The following is a 19,560-nucleotide window of genomic DNA, read 5'->3' on the forward strand; positions in this document are numbered from 1 at the left end:
ATGAGTATTAAAATTACCATTGAGAAAGGAAAGAAGGGAATGAAGAATGAAAAAGGTATGGAAGGAGAAAGAAGTTAGTTATTTTTAATTTATTTTTGGGTGTTCAAGAATTGATAAAATCTCCCCCCAAAATTTGTAGAGGCATAGGGTTACAAATATTTTCCCAAGTAAAGACGTGAAGAAGGGGGAGGAGGAAGAGAAGGAGGAAAAATCAACTGGAAGCAACCGTCATGTACTGTAACCATCATTTCATAAGTCAAAAGACAGTGCAACCCCCAAAAACGAAAAAAAATCTTAGGGTGTAATAACATAGTAAAAGGTAGTCCATCCCTCTCATAAAAGGTAAGATGACAACCTTACATTAGTAACATTTTGTTTGCCCACATCTAAGTACGTATAAATATTTATATGTATATAAATATGTGTATATTTTTATCTGTGAACTGGCGTTTGAGAAACATTGATCGGCAATTCCAGTCAGTTCAGAAAAACAGATTATTTGAAAATGAACATTATAAAACAGAACCATGGATGGACTTCTTCTGTTTTCCAGTGACAGTTTGCTAGAATCTCTAATTCATATCTAAGCTGATGAGAATGCCAGAAGCAAAGTTGCTTAACTGTTTATCAGGTTTTTAAAAATTCTTCTCTCCAAAAAAAAAACAGTAATAAGATGAGTGCATTAGTAATGAATGCATCGGTACCCAGGAGATCATCAGGTTAAATTTGGAAAATATTTTAAATAGTTTCTTCCCTTAAAGGAAGTTACTTAATCTTTAAGGTTTTTATTAAGCTTTTAGGACCTAATAGATCATGTGCACTAAACCTGGGCACACCCAGGACTGTGCTCCTTCTGGGATTCTCAATGTTCACCCTGATGGCAGTGCTTCCTTCATCTCTGGGCAGACTCTCAAATATCATTTCCATCAGAATCACATACTTGTTCTTTTTATCTTAGTATTACACATCAACCTTGCCTTTTCAGTTTTCCCTACTCAGCTGACTCGCCTGGTAGCCATTTTTCAAAGATACTGCCGTTTTGCAGGAGTATGGGTAGTTGTGGAGAAGACGAAAACTGAAATGCCAATGGAGCCCCCCACTGCCAGGGAACAGGCTTTCCCAGTGCCCCTCACTAACTCCCACAGACTTGATGCAGCTTCGTGCCTGGCATATGCCACATGTCCCACACGTCCCCAAGCTTCGTGTCTCCAGGGGAGCAACCCAGAATGCGAAAGGTGCCCAGGAGCCACTCTTCCGCAGATTGTATGAGGATCTTCAGTGTTTGCGGAACCTTCCCAAGAATGCCTTGTCTTGTCGTATTTTAAAGAAGAGCTTTATAAAAATCTCAACTGTACTACGATCTGAAAAATCTCAGCCTCTATTTAGAATCCTGTTATTTTTAAGACCTAATAAGACAACTAACATTTAGGCAAAGTATTAATCGCTTAACAATAATTATTAACTGTTATAGCTTTCATGGGTTAGGTTTCTTACAGCATCAGCCCAAAATATCTCTCCTTTTGCTTCCCAAAATATTCATTTTAATATTCACATGGAAATGTTCTAATCCACTTTTTTCTCTGAAGCTAATACAGGGTAAACATTTAGTTGAGTGGTGGCATTTTGTTTTATGGTTTTTAATTATGATTCAATCAAAACTGGTGGGGTTTGATTATGATTACATAGAGTAGTTTTCATTTTCCTTGGAAGCTTTTTACGTTATTATTCTATGGAAAGCCTAGGTCTTCTCAATATAATTTGCCAAGTAATTATTTTTTCTTATTTACTATGACTGTAGTTCTGCTGCTTAAATATTCATTGAGTGCCAGTTCTGTGCACTGAGCTAGGGTGAACATAGTCTGTTGTCTTATACTCTGGGTCTACAATCAAGTGAGTTTTATTCCTTACCTAAATCAATTAATCTAGTTAATATTATTATGTCTCAGTCTGAAAGTAAATCTCAAATCTGCTTTTAAAAATTATCTGTATTTTAGTCACTCCTCTATATCCATCTTATCTATCAGTCTGTCAATCAACTTATCTATTTATCTATTCAATATGTTTCACCTGAAGTGTTTTGACACTCTCCCTATATCATCATCTTAAGTTTTTAAAATAACTTCCCAAAGATAATCTAATTATTTCCCCTAAGGAATCTCATTATTCCCCCAAAGAATGTAAGGTTTCATTTTCCAGACAAAAGCAAGCATACTGTTCTCAGAACATCCTGGACTTCACTTGTAGTTCCTTCCAAAACCTGCATTTATTTCTTTTTGATGTACTGCTGTCATAAATCTTCTGAAAATGAGAGATCCCTGTGTCATGCCCTTGTGGTCATTTGAAGAACTCTGAAATATTTTTATCTTCAGTCTTGGTCAGTTAAAGGCTAACCTAAATCTTACTTTCTAAAGAAATGAAATTACTTTGTACTTTAAAAATGTATTGACGTGTTTATGATGGTGGATATACGAATCTATACGTGCGATAAAATTGCATAGAACTAGACACACACACACTGAACGCCCAGCAAACACGTTACTGAATTGAACTCACCACTTCTGCAGAGTTGTGGTCCCCTCCACTTGAAACACTGCAAGAGTCACTGAAATAGGAAGTTATTTTTACTATTTGGCCCCGTGTTCTTATAAAATATCAATCTTAAGTTTCATGTTGGGCCAAGGAAATCTGGCTCTTTCTTATCTCTGGCTCTTCTTGCTCTGTGCCTGAATGAGCTGATTCTTCTGTGCCTCAGTTTTTTGACATTTGCTGTAAGAATTTAACCTTCCCTGTTTCATAGAAGTGCGATGAGAATTAATTGAATTGATGCCAGAATGGAAACAACATTTAATCCAAATTCAGAAAACAAATGAAAATATCTTCATTCTCAGTAAATGAATTCCTCCCCTCATAGCACAATCAAGTTTGCGTTTAAAAATACTAACATACTCCTACTATGTATTTTGTCATTTATTTCACAGTTGTTTTAATATTTACTTATTTACAGATTCTAAATGTTAAACTTTGTTACAGTGAGTTTGCTCACTTTTAAAAGCATAAATACTCCATATTTTATTGTAAATATGCTATTATTTATGTCAGTGGTAGCAACTAATATTTCTACAGGACTTGGCTTCTGTGGAACTCCAGACAGTTTCTATTTATTGCCTTATAACACGGTAATCTAGTTTTGCCATCAAATAATAGTTGGAAAAACTGAGCTTCAAGATAACTAACTTGTCCAGAGTTTCTCACCAACCAGCCCTCCTCCCCCAGAACCAACAGAATTATATTCTAACCCAGGACTAAAGTTGTTTCTTTTATTAGAAGAAACAACCGTTTCCTGCTTTTAAGAAGTCATCACTATTGAATTTGAAAGGAAGTGCATACATCCAAACCAGAGGAAGAGTGATGCTGTCAGTAAACTCATTAAATTAAAAGACTCCCTCAGTTGACTGCTTTGAGAACTTGGAGGGCAGTCAGTCCTCGAGAAAAGCAATTCTCAAAGGTAGAGAATACTGTGTGAGTCTTGGAAATGATACTCTTTGAACCAAAATAAACTTTCATGGATATATATCAGTTAGGAAGAAAGCAACCTGTTTGGAACTATGTATAATAAACTTCTCTTCAATAGCAAAACCTTGTTTAAAAGAAAAACAAAGTAGGCCGGTTAGAGGAACCGAGTAGTGCAGTGATTGATCCGACTGCATGGTTCACATCCTGCTTGTCTCCCTGGTTGGATGTCGTCTTCGACAAGGTAAAATATGTGACCGCTTTCTATACCTCTGGTTCTCCATTTATAAAAGATGGGCGATAATAACGCTAGTCTCACTGTAGTAAACGACACAGGGGCTGGAAGTGCTTAGCACAATGCACAAACATTAGTGGATACTCAAAAATTACTGTGTAGGATGAGGTAACTATGAAGAACGAACTTTGTTCATTATGTCCTTTGGTTATTGCAGCTCAGAGTATTATGAAAGGCAAAATAGCTTTTTTCATTCTAATAAGTGTATTGCTAAGGAAAATAAAATCTGATGCTTTTCATATTTTTGAGATCACAGATGTTCTTTTTTCTGATGAGTAAATATTGTGGAATGTTATAGTGGAAATGTCTTCCAAATATATTTGGTTCAGCAGTTGCTCACCATTCACAGTTTTATTATAGCCTTTATTGTGGGGAATTTCATGCCTTATAGTGTGTGATATGTTGATTGAAAATATTTAGTTTGTGGACTAGAGTTTTGCCAAATCCATTCTTTTGTTAAGCATAAATACATATAAAATAGATGCCTCTCACTGAAGAATTTGAAGTTCTAGCATGCTGTTTTCATTTTAGATCATAGCAGAACTTCAGACAACCATTTCCTCTCTGAAAGAGGAGAACAGCCGGCAGCAGCTTGCTGCAGAAAGGCGGCTCCAGGATGTTATACAGAAGTTTGAAGATGAGAAGAAGCAGCTGATTAGAGATAATGACCGAGCAATCAAGGTAATCTGAAGACTTCAGTAACCAGTGGCACCAGCTGCTTTAATGTAATTAAAAGGAGGGCTGAGATCCCCTCAGTGGGCAGATGAATGCAGGTATCTGGCTTGTTCACACAGCCTGCAGTAATTCCATTCACTGGACTCCACCTTTGATGTATCCAGTGACTCAGGCTGACTTCCCTCTAAGAGATCACATGCCAGCATAAAAAGTCATTTTTGGCAAGCCCAGTCCATTCACATTGAACAAATATTTGAAAAATACCCTGTCCTTTCTCTGGAGAACCACTTTGGAGCTGTCTCTTGAAATTAGAATGACTGTTTTAGCCCAGTACTGCTGGCTAATAAATTCAGAAGTCAGCTTCCAATTTACGTTCTATTCTTTGCCCACATCCTTTCATTATGTGTTCGCATAATGAGAAATAACCTGTCTGAGGTTTGGAATGCCAGCCGTTTGATGTGCTTTCACATAGTACAGGGTAGATGCATTGCTGCTGAGAACCGAGGTTGTTTCTAAATGGCTTCAGAGAATCACACCTTTAGTAGCAACAGAAAATTCCCTGGACCCTGATTCTTTAGGTGATAGGCAGTTAGATTTCAAAGTAGTTTTTTCTTGGCTTCATAGCATTGACTATTATTGTAAGCGTCTACATCATGCTGTGTTTAATCTGTGGGGATAAGCATCTGGGAACCTTTATAAATAAGATTTAAAAGAGAACAAAAATTTTTTTTAAGAATTTCCAGCAAAAGATTATTTTTCAGTGATTTTACTTTGTTATAACAATACTCAAAGCATGTAGAGTAATCATACAAAGCAAGGAAAAATAAAGGAAACATTTGGGTTTTACCGCTGCCCTTTTCTGCCTAACCCCTCGGTCTTTCTTTTCTACAGCCTGCTGTAGGCTAGCTGAGTAATTTAGGGAAAAGTTAATGTTAACATAAGTCACTTTTTTATATATACCCTTTTTAAGCCTGGACAACACCAAATATAATAAAAAATCTTAAGATATGGACAAAACCTTGAAGGCTTCTCGCTTTAGAGGTGAGGACTTATTTTATTTTGTTGTTAATGAGATTTTCCCTGTATATTTCTACCTGTGAGCGTTTTTCCCCCTACATGGGATATGAGACAAAAAAGATGTTTCTTTTCCAAATTCTGGTAATTTAAAAAATCTTGGAAGCCTTTTTCCATTTACAAATGCGTAGGACATGCTCATTGATCTGTATGACTGTTTTGCTTTACGTGAACTGAGTTACATACTTTGTTTAAATTGTTTTAATTATATAAAAATTTCATTTTAAGTGAATTTCTTTTCCACTTTATGTCCAAATACCAAGTGGTAGGTAATTTCCAAATTTTAAGTAAATAATTAAATCCCAATAGAAGCAAAAAGGGAAAACATAAATTGTTTTACTCTGTAACAACATAGTTTCCAGCATTATTTCTTAAAGTTTAAAAAAAACTTGAAAGAAATGTAATTAATATAACTGCCTAGTTTTAATTATCTGTTTTTGCAGTTTTAATCCATTTACCTGTTAAGCGGGAAAAACATTCTGATCCTAATTTCCAACAAAGTGTCAAATCATAAAGACTGAATTTAAAAGATGGCAGTGTGTATATATAAATATATATGTTTTATGACCTCCAAACATGGATACCACAGGTACTTGAAAATAATTAAAATTACAGTGTAAATAAGATATAGTTCAGTTTGTTGGTTTTGGTTTTTTTTTTTGAGGAAGACCAGCCCTGAGCTAGCATCTGCCGCCAGTCCTCCTCTTTTTTTTTGCTGAGGAGGGCTAGCCCTATGCTAAGATCCGTGCCCATCTTCTTCCACTTTTTTTCTATGTGGGACGCCTGCCACAGCATGGCTTGCCAAGTGATGCCATGTCTGCACCCAGGATCCAAACCAACGAACCCCAGGCCAGCAAAGTGGAATGTGCAACTTAACTGCTGCGCCACTGGGCCAGCCCCAGGCATAGTTCAGTTTTGATTCACTCACTTAGATTATGTGTAAAGTGAATGACTTTTTTTTGTATTAATCTACATAAGATAATTAATTCATTAGCACTTATTGCCTTGGTTCTTTTTTTCTCAGGCTGTGTTACCAAAAATAATAGGAATAATAGCTGATATTTATTCAACATGGACTATGTATCAGGCTCTCTGCCAAACAATTTCATTCATCTCATGTTCTGTTATCTCATTTAAGCCTTAGAGTAATCCTTATGAGGAAGGTATTTCTATCATCCCTATCTTCTAGATGGGAAAACTGAGGCTCTGAGGTTAAATAACCAGCCCAAGGTCATACTGCTAAACTGGGAGAGCCAAGTTTAAGTCACAGACTTTCTGACTTGAAAGCCTCAGCTATGAACTATTACACCAAATCTCAGCCTCTACATTCAGTCTATGAAAGTGAGTCAATGACCGAGTGCATAAATGAACCCAGATACCCTCATGCTGACTTCCGTCTGCCTGAACGATAACAGCACGTTTGCAACAGATGTCTGGTTTGGACATTCCAGTTACATTTGAGTGTTTTATACATATAAATACATAGATAGATAGTAGAGACACTCAGAGAGAGGCACAGTCACCATGAGGCTTGTTTTTGGTTTTCTGAAACCAAATGCACTTGTCTGTGTATATATTAAAATACGCTCATATGTACATAATATTTTGTAACATTAAATATTACTGTATTTAAATGTTCGTATTAAATAGTGCTATAAACACAGTGTGCGTGCTAATTGTGAAACGTACTTCACCGCATTTCTGGGTTGATGAGCTGAGCTCTCAAGTTGGTGATGGAGAATGGAGATGGAGAATAAACCTAGTACTCACTCTGCAGAGCCACAGAATAAATAAAACTTTCGTTAAAGTAATTCTTTGGAGAAAACTTGAGATATAAAGTATCTACTAAAACCCACTTAAAGGGCCACCAATCTGGTGCAGTGTAACTTGATAAAACATTTCTGCAGGGTAATTTGGCAATACCTATCGTTATTAAATTGCCTGAGAGACGTGCCTAGCCTTTGACCCATTTCCAGAATTTGCCCTAAGCTGGCAATTAAAGAGTTTCACTAAGCGTTAGCTAGCCAAAAAGATGCTCATTCTAGCATTCATTCATTTATCCAATAACTATTTAGTGAGCTCCTATCATATACCAGGCACCCACAATACCAGCATTCTCTATCTCCTTTCTATACTGTATTTTTCACCATGGTGCGTAAACTATGCAATATTGAAAATGACGTTGGAGAAGGATATTTAAAGATTTTGCAAATGTTCACAAGATAGTTTTCAATGAAAATACAGTTTATAAAAAATTATGTACATATGAGGTAATTTTTGCACATGAAAGTACATATAAAGAGAAACAAAATTGGAATCATATCAAAATTTTGCTGGTGGAGATCTCTGAGTGGTGGAATCTGTGGTAATTTTCTTCTTTTGTCTTAGCCCTATATTTTAAGTTATAGCATCACTTTTACAATAAGAAACAACAAAAATAGTTTAGTAAAAAAGGAAGAGCCACCAGCCTAAAGGAATCCAGTGGACATGAAGGAATCATGGTGGCTGAGACTAAGAGCAGGCGTGGTCCTCGCTGTCTGAGAAACAAAGATGAAGTGAAGTCTTTCACAAAACAGAATTCCTGGAGTGTGAAGAGTTATAGACGTAAACGCATTCATACAAATAGATCTTTTATGCTGTTGTATACCCCATCTGAAAAAGTCGAGGTCGAAAAAATCTTCATCACTCCTTACTCCTTACCTTCGAAGTCAAGCTTCTAAAAAGAGCTATCTCTGCTGCATAGCAAACCGCCCTAAAACTTGGTGGTTTAAAGCAACAGCTACGTTATATGCCCATAATTCTTTGGACCAGAGACTTGGGCAGGGATAGGCTGGATGATTCTGCTGCTCAGTGTGTAGCATTGGCTGGGGCCCCTCGTGGGGTTACATTCAGCAGGAAGCTTGGCTGGGGCTTCAACGTCCAAGATGGTTTCAGCCCTCTCCATGTGGCCTTGCTCTCTGGGTAGTCAGACTTTTTACGTGGAAGCTGGTGTCTGAGAAAGTGCTCAAAGAGGTGAGGGCAGACCTGCACTTCTCTTAAGGCTACGATAGGAAAATTCACAGGAGCACTTCCACCACATTCTATTGGCCAAGACAGGTCCCAGGGCCAGCCCAGAATCCAGGTTGGGGGGAAATAGCCTCCACCTCTCAATGGGAGGAATGGGAGATTGTGAGGCCATCTTAAATCCACCACAGTCGTCTCTCTTAAACATCCAGTTTTCATCTCCCATTCATTCCTGACCTGTACAAAATAGTACAAAGAAGAAAATATCTATGTCTATATTCCTACCACCGAGAATCAATGTTGTTAATTAACATTGTGGCATATTTGTATCCATCTTTTTTTTTTTTAAGAAAATCTACTCTATTGTTTTTGTAAAAATGGATAATGGCAAATGCTCAGAAATAATTCAAAATGCAGGGAGGAAAAAATTAAAAATATTTAAAGTCATCCCAAATCCCATCACCCAGAAATAACCATCATAGCATTAACGTGATCATTATTTCAGATATCCTACTACATATAAGGAAAAAAGAGAAAGAAAGCCAAATAGATTTATAAAATGGGATAATACTCTAGATTCTATATTTTTGTTTGTTTTAGAAAACTCTTAACTTTACTTAAATTAAAGAGATGAAAGAAACTAGAGTAAAACAGAAGGAATTGTTGAACATTGGACAGAATTTGATTTGGGGCTGAAAAATGAGTACATTAGTACGCTCGTACTTCCTCCCATCACCCCTCCTTACCACCTCTGACACAGAGGAGTAGTAGTATTTTTACACTGTCCAGGTTTATGATATTCGCCATTTGTCTTTAATCACGACCTTTGGTTTATACTCAAGCTATCTTTAATGGATGTGGTGCTTACCGCTAGGCCTTTTACCACAGCAACTCCATTCCCAAAGTTTTTACTTTGATTTGGTTCTTAATTGGCTGGATTTCTTGGTCAAGTAGCTTCTTCAAGACGCACGGTACTATCTTCCCTGAGTTGTTTCATGTTTCAGAATGTCTGCTGATTAACCTTTGTTTTTAAATGATGTGTTAGATGGGCACAATATTCTTGTTCACATTTCTTCCCTTGAGAACTGAAACGTTGCTCATCCAGCGTTTATTATTGCCGTGGAGAAGGCTGATCAAGACTAAGTTTTCCCTGGTGTAAATGGTTTGCTTTTTCTGAGGGATTCCTGAAGAAGTCTTTCTTTATCATGTAAGTTTAGTAAGTTAACCAGGATAAATTCGTTAGTTAACCAGGATACCTCTAAATGTTAAACATCCAATGTCAGATGTTTCTGAAGCATAGTGATTCTCTCTCTCTGTGAGTCAACCTTATCTGTAGTGTCTGCATTTTCTCTGGCCCGAGGGAAGCGGAAGGCAGAGCTGGATAGAGGTGTGCGTGCAGTGAGGTGGGGCTCACTGCCCTCTTTGTTTCAGGGCTCACACCACCTCAATGGGAGAGGGCGTATGCGCTCCCTCTGGGGTTTGAATTATCCCAATTTGGTGTATATCTCTGGAGTCCTGACACCTTCACTTCCCTCAGAGATTAACAGCTGGATATTTACCTGTTGTTCCACTGTATCCATCTCCACTTCTCTCAGTCAGAAGAGGAAAAAGATGAGGCTACTCACAGTTTTCTTCTCTCCAGATTTGGTGATATTAATAAAAATTCTCAGGATTTTGTTAACTCATAGCGAAATAATGATTCAGGGGACACTGGCAGATTTTGAAGTTGAGCCACTGTGCAACTCTCTTGTGTGCTCCAGAAGCACATTTCTTTCCTTGACCGCAGGCTTTTGAGGGTTTTTTGTATTGTGTCTACCTCACTACCCTATTTCAGTGCTGTTAGTGCATTTTTTCCAGTTTTTACTGTCATTTACTCACTTCATTTGGTTTTGGGAGAGGGAAAATCAATCTGCCATCTGATCTTAGAAGCCTGTTTGACTCCTTAATATCATTTAACGAGGAACTTATGTTGGTCAGCTATTGCTGCAAGAATGCTACATAACAAACAATCCCCCAAACTCAGTGACTTATAATAACAAACATTTATTTTCCTTTCAACATGTGCAGATCACTCGTGTGGCTCAGATTTAGGCTGTGGATTGGCGGGGCTTGACCCCAGGCTTTAGGCTGGGTTCAGGTCTGCTCTACGTGTCTGCACAGTCTCCTTGGACTAATAGCTGTCCTCATGGTGGATTACAGGGGTGCAAAAGGGAGAGCAGAAGAACAATCACTGCAGCCTCAGCTTCGTTTCCATCCAATCAATGGGCAGGGAAATTGTATTCCCACTCTAGTAAGAGGCCATGATCATCTGTGAACCGTGATTCAATCTGCACGTACATGGTCTCTAAAAACTCCCTTCGCTCCGTGGCAGTACTTTCCCAGGTCATCTACCATTCTGAAACCCTTGTTCCCCTTCCCTGTCTCCCCTTCCTATTCTTAGCACTCAAATGTTGATATTACTCAAAGCCTCTTCTGTTTTCTCTGTATGTACTGTCCCTCGACAATCTCATCCCTTCATGTAAACTTCCATGCAAGTGAATTCTGAGTTTTCACCTCCACCCAGACTTTTTTTCTGAACTCTCCATCCACACTTCTAACTGCTGTTGCACAGTTTCACTTGGACGGCCCACAGGCTGCTCAAACTAGACATATTGTAAACTGAATTTATCTTCCTCCCACTCTTCCCTTCCCCCCAACCTGTTCTTCACTTTGTATTGATTATCTGAATTAAAGTACCACCATCATCCACCTGGTCACTCAAGTCAGATTCTGGAAGTCCCCCTGAATGGATTCTTCCCCTCCCTCTCGTCTCTTAGGTCAATTCCTAGAAATAACACCTAAATATCTCCAAACTCATACCTATTTCCCAGTCACTAGTTCCTACCTTCTTCGTCAGAACCTCCTCCTCTTTGGCCTTGCCTGTTACAGTCCATCCTGTGTAGAATTGCTGCCAGCAGCTCGGCCTCTCAGATCCATCCCTCACACTGTCATGAGGCGGCCTTTCTAAAGCACAAATAGGAGCATGTGCTTTGCTCCTTAAAATCCGTTAGTGGCTTTCCATTGCCTATAGGATAAAGCCTGTGCTTGTCAGCATGGCATACAAAGCATTTCATGATCTAAACCAACAGTTCTCAAGGTGTTGTCCTCAGACCCGTGTGAGGCTGAGACCTTTTCAGGGATCAAAACTATTTTCATAATAACACTAAGATGTCACTTGCCTTTTTTGCTGTGTTCACATTTGCACTGATGGTATAAAAGCAATGGGGGGTAAAACTGCTGGTGTCGTAGCACAAACAAGGCATTGACACTCACGTACTGGTAGTCATTATTCTCTTCACCACCACATACTTGTGCTTTAAAAAAAAAACTGAAGCAATGAAGTGTGTTAATTTGATTAAATCTCACCCCTTGAGAGCACATCTTTTGAATGTGAATAGCAGGTACACATGAAGCGATTCTGCTGCGTCCTGAAGTAAGATGGTTGTCTCAAGGAAAAGAAGTTCTGCGTTGGAGTGTGAGCTGAACCGTAGTCACTTGGAAAGAACAATTGACAGGCAGACTACACTTATTCAGATTTGAGTATCTGGCAGAGGTTTTCTTGAAAACGAAGAAAGTGAGCCTGACACTTCAAGGGCAACAACTGACTCTATTGTTGCTAATGATAAAATATGAGCTTTCAAGCAAAAATTAGAAATTTGGAAAACTTGTGCCCTTGCTGTAGGCTTGACAGCTTCCCACAACTTAAAAACTTTTCTGATGAGAGCAGTGGTATTACTGAGGATGTGATGGGAAGAAAGGGGGAAGGATGTAATGAAGCTCATCACATTTGGAAGATTTATATAACTCACGGAACCAGTGCTTTCCGCATGACCAATACCTGATGTTACAAAATCATGCGTGGGTAAAAGATCCATCCTAAGTAGAAAAGAGGCCAGTGGATTTCAGTGCAACGGTGCAGCAAGATAGGGTTTCGGATTCCACACGGCAACTAACTTTTAAGAGACTATCACTTGTCAAATTTTGATGTCATCACAGGAATATCAACAATCGTCTGAAAAGCCTACTAAAATCTTCCCCCCTTTTCCAGTTACTTGTCCACACGAGACTAGATTGTCTTCCTATACTTCAGCCAAAGCAGCATATTGCAAGAGATTGAATGCAGAAGCAGATATGAGAATTCTGCTGCCTTCTAAGGCAAACAGTAAAAAGATTTGCAAAAATATAATGCATAGCCACTCTTCTCACTGAATGTGTTTTGCTTTAGAAGATAGTTATTTTTAATTAAAAAATACATTTATGTTCACATGTAATGGGTTTATTACTGTCATTTTAAAATGAATTAACAAATGTTTTGATATTTCATAGTTTTAATTTATAATGTGGTAAATATCAATAACTATAACCCACATAGCAGAACCTCTTTGAGGTTTTTGAGTTTTGATTTTTAAGAAGGTAAAGGGGTACGGAGATCAAAACCTTTCAGAAGCACTTGTCTAGCTCTTGCCCTCCTCTCCACCTCATCAACTGCCAGTCCTCAACATTCGTGCCGTGCTCTCTGTGATCCCATGAACTCTGTGTAAAGTCCTTTTCCTTTAAGACTTAAATGTCATCTTTTCCGTGAAGTATCAGAGAGAGGAGGTCATACCAGCTTTGTTCACTCTTCTGGTGGAGTTTTTGCTGCACTGTGATGCTGTCCACCATCCCTTATCCAAAGCCTTGAGGTTGGATGCGTTTTGCAAATCAGAATCTGCAGATTCGAGGGAGGTGATACGGTGCCTGTACTGTTTCCCCAGTGGGATTTGGGGAGACACACTGTGCAGACACACAAACGCACAGTGAAACGTATGCATATCCCCCATAAACGGGACAAGTAGAGACTATAAACACCCTCGCAACATCGGTTAGGTTTTGTTGCCTCACAAGTTAACTGCAGCTTTTCAAAAATAATTTGTGGTTTTTCAGAGGATTTGGGGATTCCAAGATTGCAGATAGGAGATTGTGAATCTGTATTTTGATTAATTCTCTTTCTCACCTACTAGACTCTAAGCTTCTTGAGAGCAAGCACTTACCACGATGTTTGGTTTGATGGAAGTGCTAAAAATATGCTGAATAAATTAATGATGTTGCCTCATAAATCAAGGCTCTGAAAACTAATAAGTTCACTTTATTCTCATGTTATTTTATTGATGGCAGCAAGCTTGTAAATATTTTGTGATAGTACAGCAGTTATGTGAAAACAACTCCGATCTTTGGTAACAGTGATGTCTTTTGCCTGATTAGGCATTTTCTGATAAAATCCTAGACCTTGTGTATATTATTTGAGAGCATAATTTGTATACTCCAGGGAAAGTCTCCCAAAAGGCTGTGCACCAAAGCCAAGTTATCTAAATGTTCGTTACAATAGCCCCTGACTCAACAGAGGTTCACTGGGGGAATTGGTTAGAAGTAGTTCTACAGAAAGACTGTGGAACATTCTTCTGGCATCACCGCACCACCAGGGCTAAACCCTTTCTTTGAAGCTAGTGTATTGAAAGTTCCTCACTGTGAAGCCAGATGTCCAAGCAGAGATTTCATATCAAGGAGAAATGTTGTAAAATTTTTGCTTGCAGGCACAGAAAAGAGATTTTAAAGCATTGATGCTTCTCTCCCTTGGCCACTGACTGGAGTTCACGAGAAAAGGTCAGCTGCCAGTAGGACATCTAGAAATCTGGTCTGTGTTACCAGAAGGGCTTGGGGCGGGGGGGGGGGGGGGGGTGGAGAATATTTCATAAGATTGGGCAATTCTCACTGTGCTAAACGCTTACAGGAATCCATTTCCCAAAGAATAAAATTACAAACCTCATTGTGGGGTTTTAGTAGCATTGAGAAACAGAAAGACATCTCAGTGTCTAGCATCAAATGGCTTTGTTTGGGACCTGTTCATTATTTAATTCTTGTCTCCCCTGCATGCATGTCCTAAAGGCGCAGAGGGAAGTGGCATTTTCTTTGTGCCCTCCTGAATTAGAATTAATAATGCTAAGAATAGAAATGCATTTTCCATCCCACCCAAGAAGGCTTGCCTCCTCACTCAGAAAGGAAGACAGAGCCATTTAGTCATAGTAGCATAAAGCAAAAGTCCCATTTTCCAGGAAGAATGCTCTGGAAGATAAGCCTGGATACAGTGTGACAGTGAATTATGACTTTGCTTCCTAGAGTAAGGAGAAGCAATAACAGTAAATGAGTAGAGAAGAAATGCACAGTTCTCCCCCCAAAGTATTTTACTCCATATCCTTCCTCCAGCTCTATTTGCTCGCAAATTTTTATTTTATTTAAAGACTAGTTGAAGATTATTTATTCAGAGGACAAAATCCTTCAAGCACTAGGAAAAATATTTTTAGCCCATGGGACTGCCCTATGTATACTAAGGAATCAGTTAGGATTTGATGAGTGAATGCACGAATGACTGAGAGAGTGATTGAAGGAGTACAGGTGAAAACAGAATCTCCTTCACCCATGGTAGGTAAATTTTATCTTCAGAAGTCACTGAGTGACTGTATATGGTTAATTTTATTATCACATGGTCCAAAATAGGAATTGCTTTGGTTAGTCAAATATTGGAATATATATGCATCATTTAGTTTTTTAATATTTAAAAAAATTAACAAATAACTATTTAGAAATATTTCAATCTTTAATAATTCTGAACTATATCAGAAACGATTTCAAAGTCAGTATGATGAACATATGAGCTGAAATATATCATTGTAAGCCTCAAAAACCAAAATTACTGAATGATCACTGCATGTATACAATGTGTATATGCAAACAACGGCATATATTCACATACACATGTATACCCAGGGTTCTATGGAATCCTAATTATTAGAAGACTTGATAAGGATTTAATATATTCATTATGGTAAATAATGTTGTGATATTTTGATTGAATTGGCTGTTTGCCTATTCTCTCTAGCAGAAGCTGGGTTTCTGTTCAGTCTCTGGCGACTCTTGACCAACCTCTCTTTCACCGTTTATCAATATTGAAGTTCATGCCTCTTCCTTTTGACTATCATGATATTATCTCTTGCTCCCCAGGATTTCTTCCTAAAGAATTCAACACTTTGCTCTTGTCTTCCTATATGCCATCCTCCAGCTTCAGCACTGGTGGCAGCAACACCCAGTTGGTGTGCTGGCATCGGCTTGTACTGGCTTGAGCGAGCCGATTGTTAAATTGTCAGGAATTCTGCCAGCTGGAATGTGTGCACCATGAAAGTCAGTGCACACTGCCACAAGTATTTTTTGAGAGCCAATTATTAAACATTGACCAGCTTACTGCTGCCACAGTAAGCCATTTCCCCCACTTTCTTGAAGAAACTGACTTCCAGCTCAAATCCCCGTGGTCATGGTGACACTCAACCTTCTCAACACAAGGGGTATTTGGATGGACGGGTGGATAGGCAGCATTCCGCTGTTACTCTTGCTACTCTTTCCAGCTACTGACCAGTTGCTTGCTCTGCTTTTTCTGATATTTATATGATTCGGCTCTTCCAAATATTCCCTTAAAATTCCTTTTCTAATCCCAACATAATACAGAAAGTTACCCCCTCTCTAAATACAATAGTGTTTGCTCACTTCTAATCATTCTCTGACTTTCATGCAGCATTTGACTATATTGACCAACAAGTTTCCTTCTAGAACGGAGTTTGGCAAACTTTTTCTGTAAAGGGCCAGATGGTAAATATTTTAGGCTTTCTGGGCCATACGGTCTCTGTCACAGTTACTCAGCTCTTGCTGTTGTGGTATGAAAGCAGCCATAGACAATCTGTCAACAAGTGGGCATGGCTATGTTCCAATAAAACTTTATTTACAAAAACAGGCTTGGTGCCAGATTTGGCCTGCTGGTCATAGTTTTCTAACCCCTGCTCTAGAAACTGACTCTTCGCTTGGTTTATATGCTACTTCTTTTACTTGTCTCCTCTATTAATCTCTCTCCCTCCTAGTTGGGTGTTCCTCAAGTCTGTGTCCCGGGCTTTGCTTTTCCTTTTCTCTTCCACAGTGAGCTCATCTCCTCTGTGACTTCAGCTGTCACTTCTGCAGAGATGGTTCCCAGAAGCCTCGGCCTGATTCCTGGTTGGGTCCTGTATCTCCCACTGCCTGTAAATCATCTTCTTTGGAGGATGTACTGCTATTTAAAACTCAGTAACTATAACATTGAATTATCGTCTTCCCTTCCAAACTGGCTCGTCTTTCCAGTCTGTCAGTGTTACCCCCAGTCTTTCTGTTTCTTGCTAGAAACTTGGGATTCATCTTTGTCCTTTGTCTCCTTCATCCCAGTTTATCTCAAGTCTATCATCAGAGTCCTAGCATGTACTTTCTTATTCCTCTGATATGACCCTCTTCAGAGCCCTTCTCAACTTGCGATTGATTTAAAACAGCCTCCTCTCAGCTGACGCCCCTGCCAAAATCTCTCAGCTCCAGTCCAGGATGACGAACTCTGCCAGAGAAATCTTAAATCACTGATTTCCCTGCCTTACAAAGAGTGTTCAGGAATCAATAGGAAAAGACTAACAAGCCAGCAGACAAAAAGAGCAAAGGATCCGAACACAGAATTCACAACGTGAATTCAGCAAACGTGAAAAGTATGCTTATTCTCATTCATAATTAAAGAAATGTGAATCAAAACTACAAAGTTTCAAAGGGCCTGGCTGCCACTTGATGGGCATCAACTTTGAATTTGAAAAAGTACCCAATGATGCGCTATTGCTGGGAGTATGAGTCCGTGCAGCCTCTCTGGAGGGCAGTGTGGGAGTATCCACCACCACCTTAAGTGCACATAACCTTTGGCTCAGCAGTTCCACTGCTAGGAATTTATCTCCTGGATATACTTGCAAGGAAATGCAATGTCTTTGTATCATTATCTGAAGAAAAAGCTAGGGAAAAAGTAAATTATGATACATCCATACAGTGGGATATTATGAGGCCATTTTAAAAGAATGAAGTAGATCTCTAAGTGAAATGAGACAAGATTGCCAATATGGAGTAAGTGAAAAGAATGCAGAATGTCATATACATTTAAAATTGGGTCTCAGATGTGAGGGCGATCTGGCTAGGATATCTGTCACCGGATTGATTGCCAGGGTTGATTCAGCTGATCTGGCTGGTTAGGTGGGTGTCCCCTTCCTCCCTCCCTGCTCCATGTGTGTCCCTCTCGAAGCTGTGTGCTCTGTCGAAGAGGACGACCTTCCCTGATAAAGGAGGACCATTCTTCAGTCAAGGATATATGAGTTGCTGTGCTCCCCTGCTGGAACTTGCACACAAGCTCTCAAGGTCAGTTTGTAGGAGAATGTAGGATAGCCGAGCTTCCAAGACTCCAGACACATCCAAATGAGGTGCCGCATGTGGCAGTCTGCCTTTCTTTTTTTTCTGGTAAGCAGGATCGGCCCTGAGCTAACATCTGTTGCCAGTCTTCCTCTTTTTGCGTGAGGAAGCTTGTCCCTGAGCCAATGTCTGGGACAGTCTTCCTCTGTTTTGTATGTGGGACGCCACGAGAGCATGGCTTGATGAGCAGTGGGTAGGTCCACAACTGGGATCTGAACCCATGGACCCAGGGTTCCCGAAGTGGAGTGTGTAAACTTAACCACTACGCCACTGGGCCGGCCTCCTGTCTGTCTTTCTTAAAAAAAGAATTTGGGTCTAAAAAATGGGTAACTGGTTATCTTGGGGGAATAGAACTTTTTCATTTTATATCTTTCAATGATTTAATTTCTTACAATATCATATTACTAAATTAAATTTAGAAGATTACTTATAACACCTCCTTGTAAGCAGGCAGATTCTTCTGCCTGGCTCTCAAAAAGCCCATCCAGATTTCTCAGTATTCCTCAACATGCACGTTCTGTTCTAGTCAAGCTGGTCTTCTCACTATCCACAAGTACATGTTGTCGCCTGCATCCTGCCTTCACTCATGGTGTGCCCCTTCCCCTCACCGCAGCCGTGTCTTTAGCCCTCGGATTGTCAAGTATTAGCAAGGCCGTCTAGAGGTCCTACCTGTCTCCTCCATGAAGCTTTTCTGGCTGCCCCAGTCCCTGGGGACCTTATCTTTTCATTAAGTCCTGTTATTAATGCTTAGTGATTCTCTTAGTGTATCATGTCTCATACTTCTGGTTTCTGCACAGCACCCACAGAACTGGGCACCCAAAAATAAAGAATTGGTCGATTTAAAGGATATAATCTTTAGTCATTAAATGATAAATTTCGTGTATATTATTGTTTTATTTAAGGCAGATTTAAATACATCAACACCAACCTTGCAGTTAAAAGAAGTAGGGATCCCCATAGACACAGCAAAAAAACCCCAAAAAACTGTAGTTAAATATTTAAGCTTTTGAATTAGAAAACTCTTTTAAGAGGCAGACATCCTTTATATGTTAGCATATTAAACTGCTTGAAGTAATTCACAGTCTAATATGAAGTTGTTTAATCAGAGACTTTGTTCCTAACAATTAGATGAGATCATCCACTTGAAGGACTAGGAAGTGGTATCTGGAGGGGAAAGGGGGAGAGGGGAGCTAGAGAGTAATTTGGGAGCCTGAGGAATAGAGCGCTAAGGTCTTCACATGGGAGGCGGGCAGCGTTGAGGGCAGAGGAATGGAAGAGGCCACAGAGGAGAAGCGAAGGGGCTAGACTGCAATGGGAGGAGGAGCCCTGGAGCAGGGCAGCCTGTTGGTGGACTTTCAGATCACCTACGTTGCTACGGAAGTTTAACACCTGACTTCATAAGTATTTCTGTCTGTACTTTACATGATCCCATGTTTACATGTACAGACTGAGTCATAAGTATATTTTTAAAAAAGGAAATGGAATGTATGTATATATGTATGTGTGTGTGTATTTGTGTATGTGTGTTTGCTTGTGTGTATATACTTTTCCAGAAAAGATAGAATGTATATACATATATATAAGATATGTATATATATGCATATTTATCTTCCAACAGTTATTATACATTCTTAGAAAAAAGTGAA

At 39.2% G+C, this 19,560-nt stretch overlaps 1 protein-coding gene across 4 annotated transcripts in view; it reads left to right on the forward strand.

The window, feature by feature from the left end:
* The window catches only part of CEP112 (centrosomal protein 112), a 460,069-nt gene that overhangs the window by 361,075 nt on the left and 79,434 nt on the right, over window positions 1-19,560 (forward strand). For all 4 annotated transcript variants that reach the window (XM_046677462.1, XM_046677465.1, XM_046677464.1 and 1 more), the window contains one exon: window positions 4,337-4,486. In XM_046677462.1, coding sequence (XP_046533418.1) covers window positions 4,337-4,486 — 150 coding nt within the window. The remainder of the gene's footprint in view (window positions 1-4,336; window positions 4,487-19,560) is intronic.

Source organism: Equus quagga, chromosome 11 (genome assembly GCF_021613505.1).
Source record: "Equus quagga isolate Etosha38 chromosome 11, UCLA_HA_Equagga_1.0, whole genome shotgun sequence".
NCBI lineage: Eukaryota > Metazoa > Chordata > Mammalia > Perissodactyla > Equidae > Equus > Equus quagga.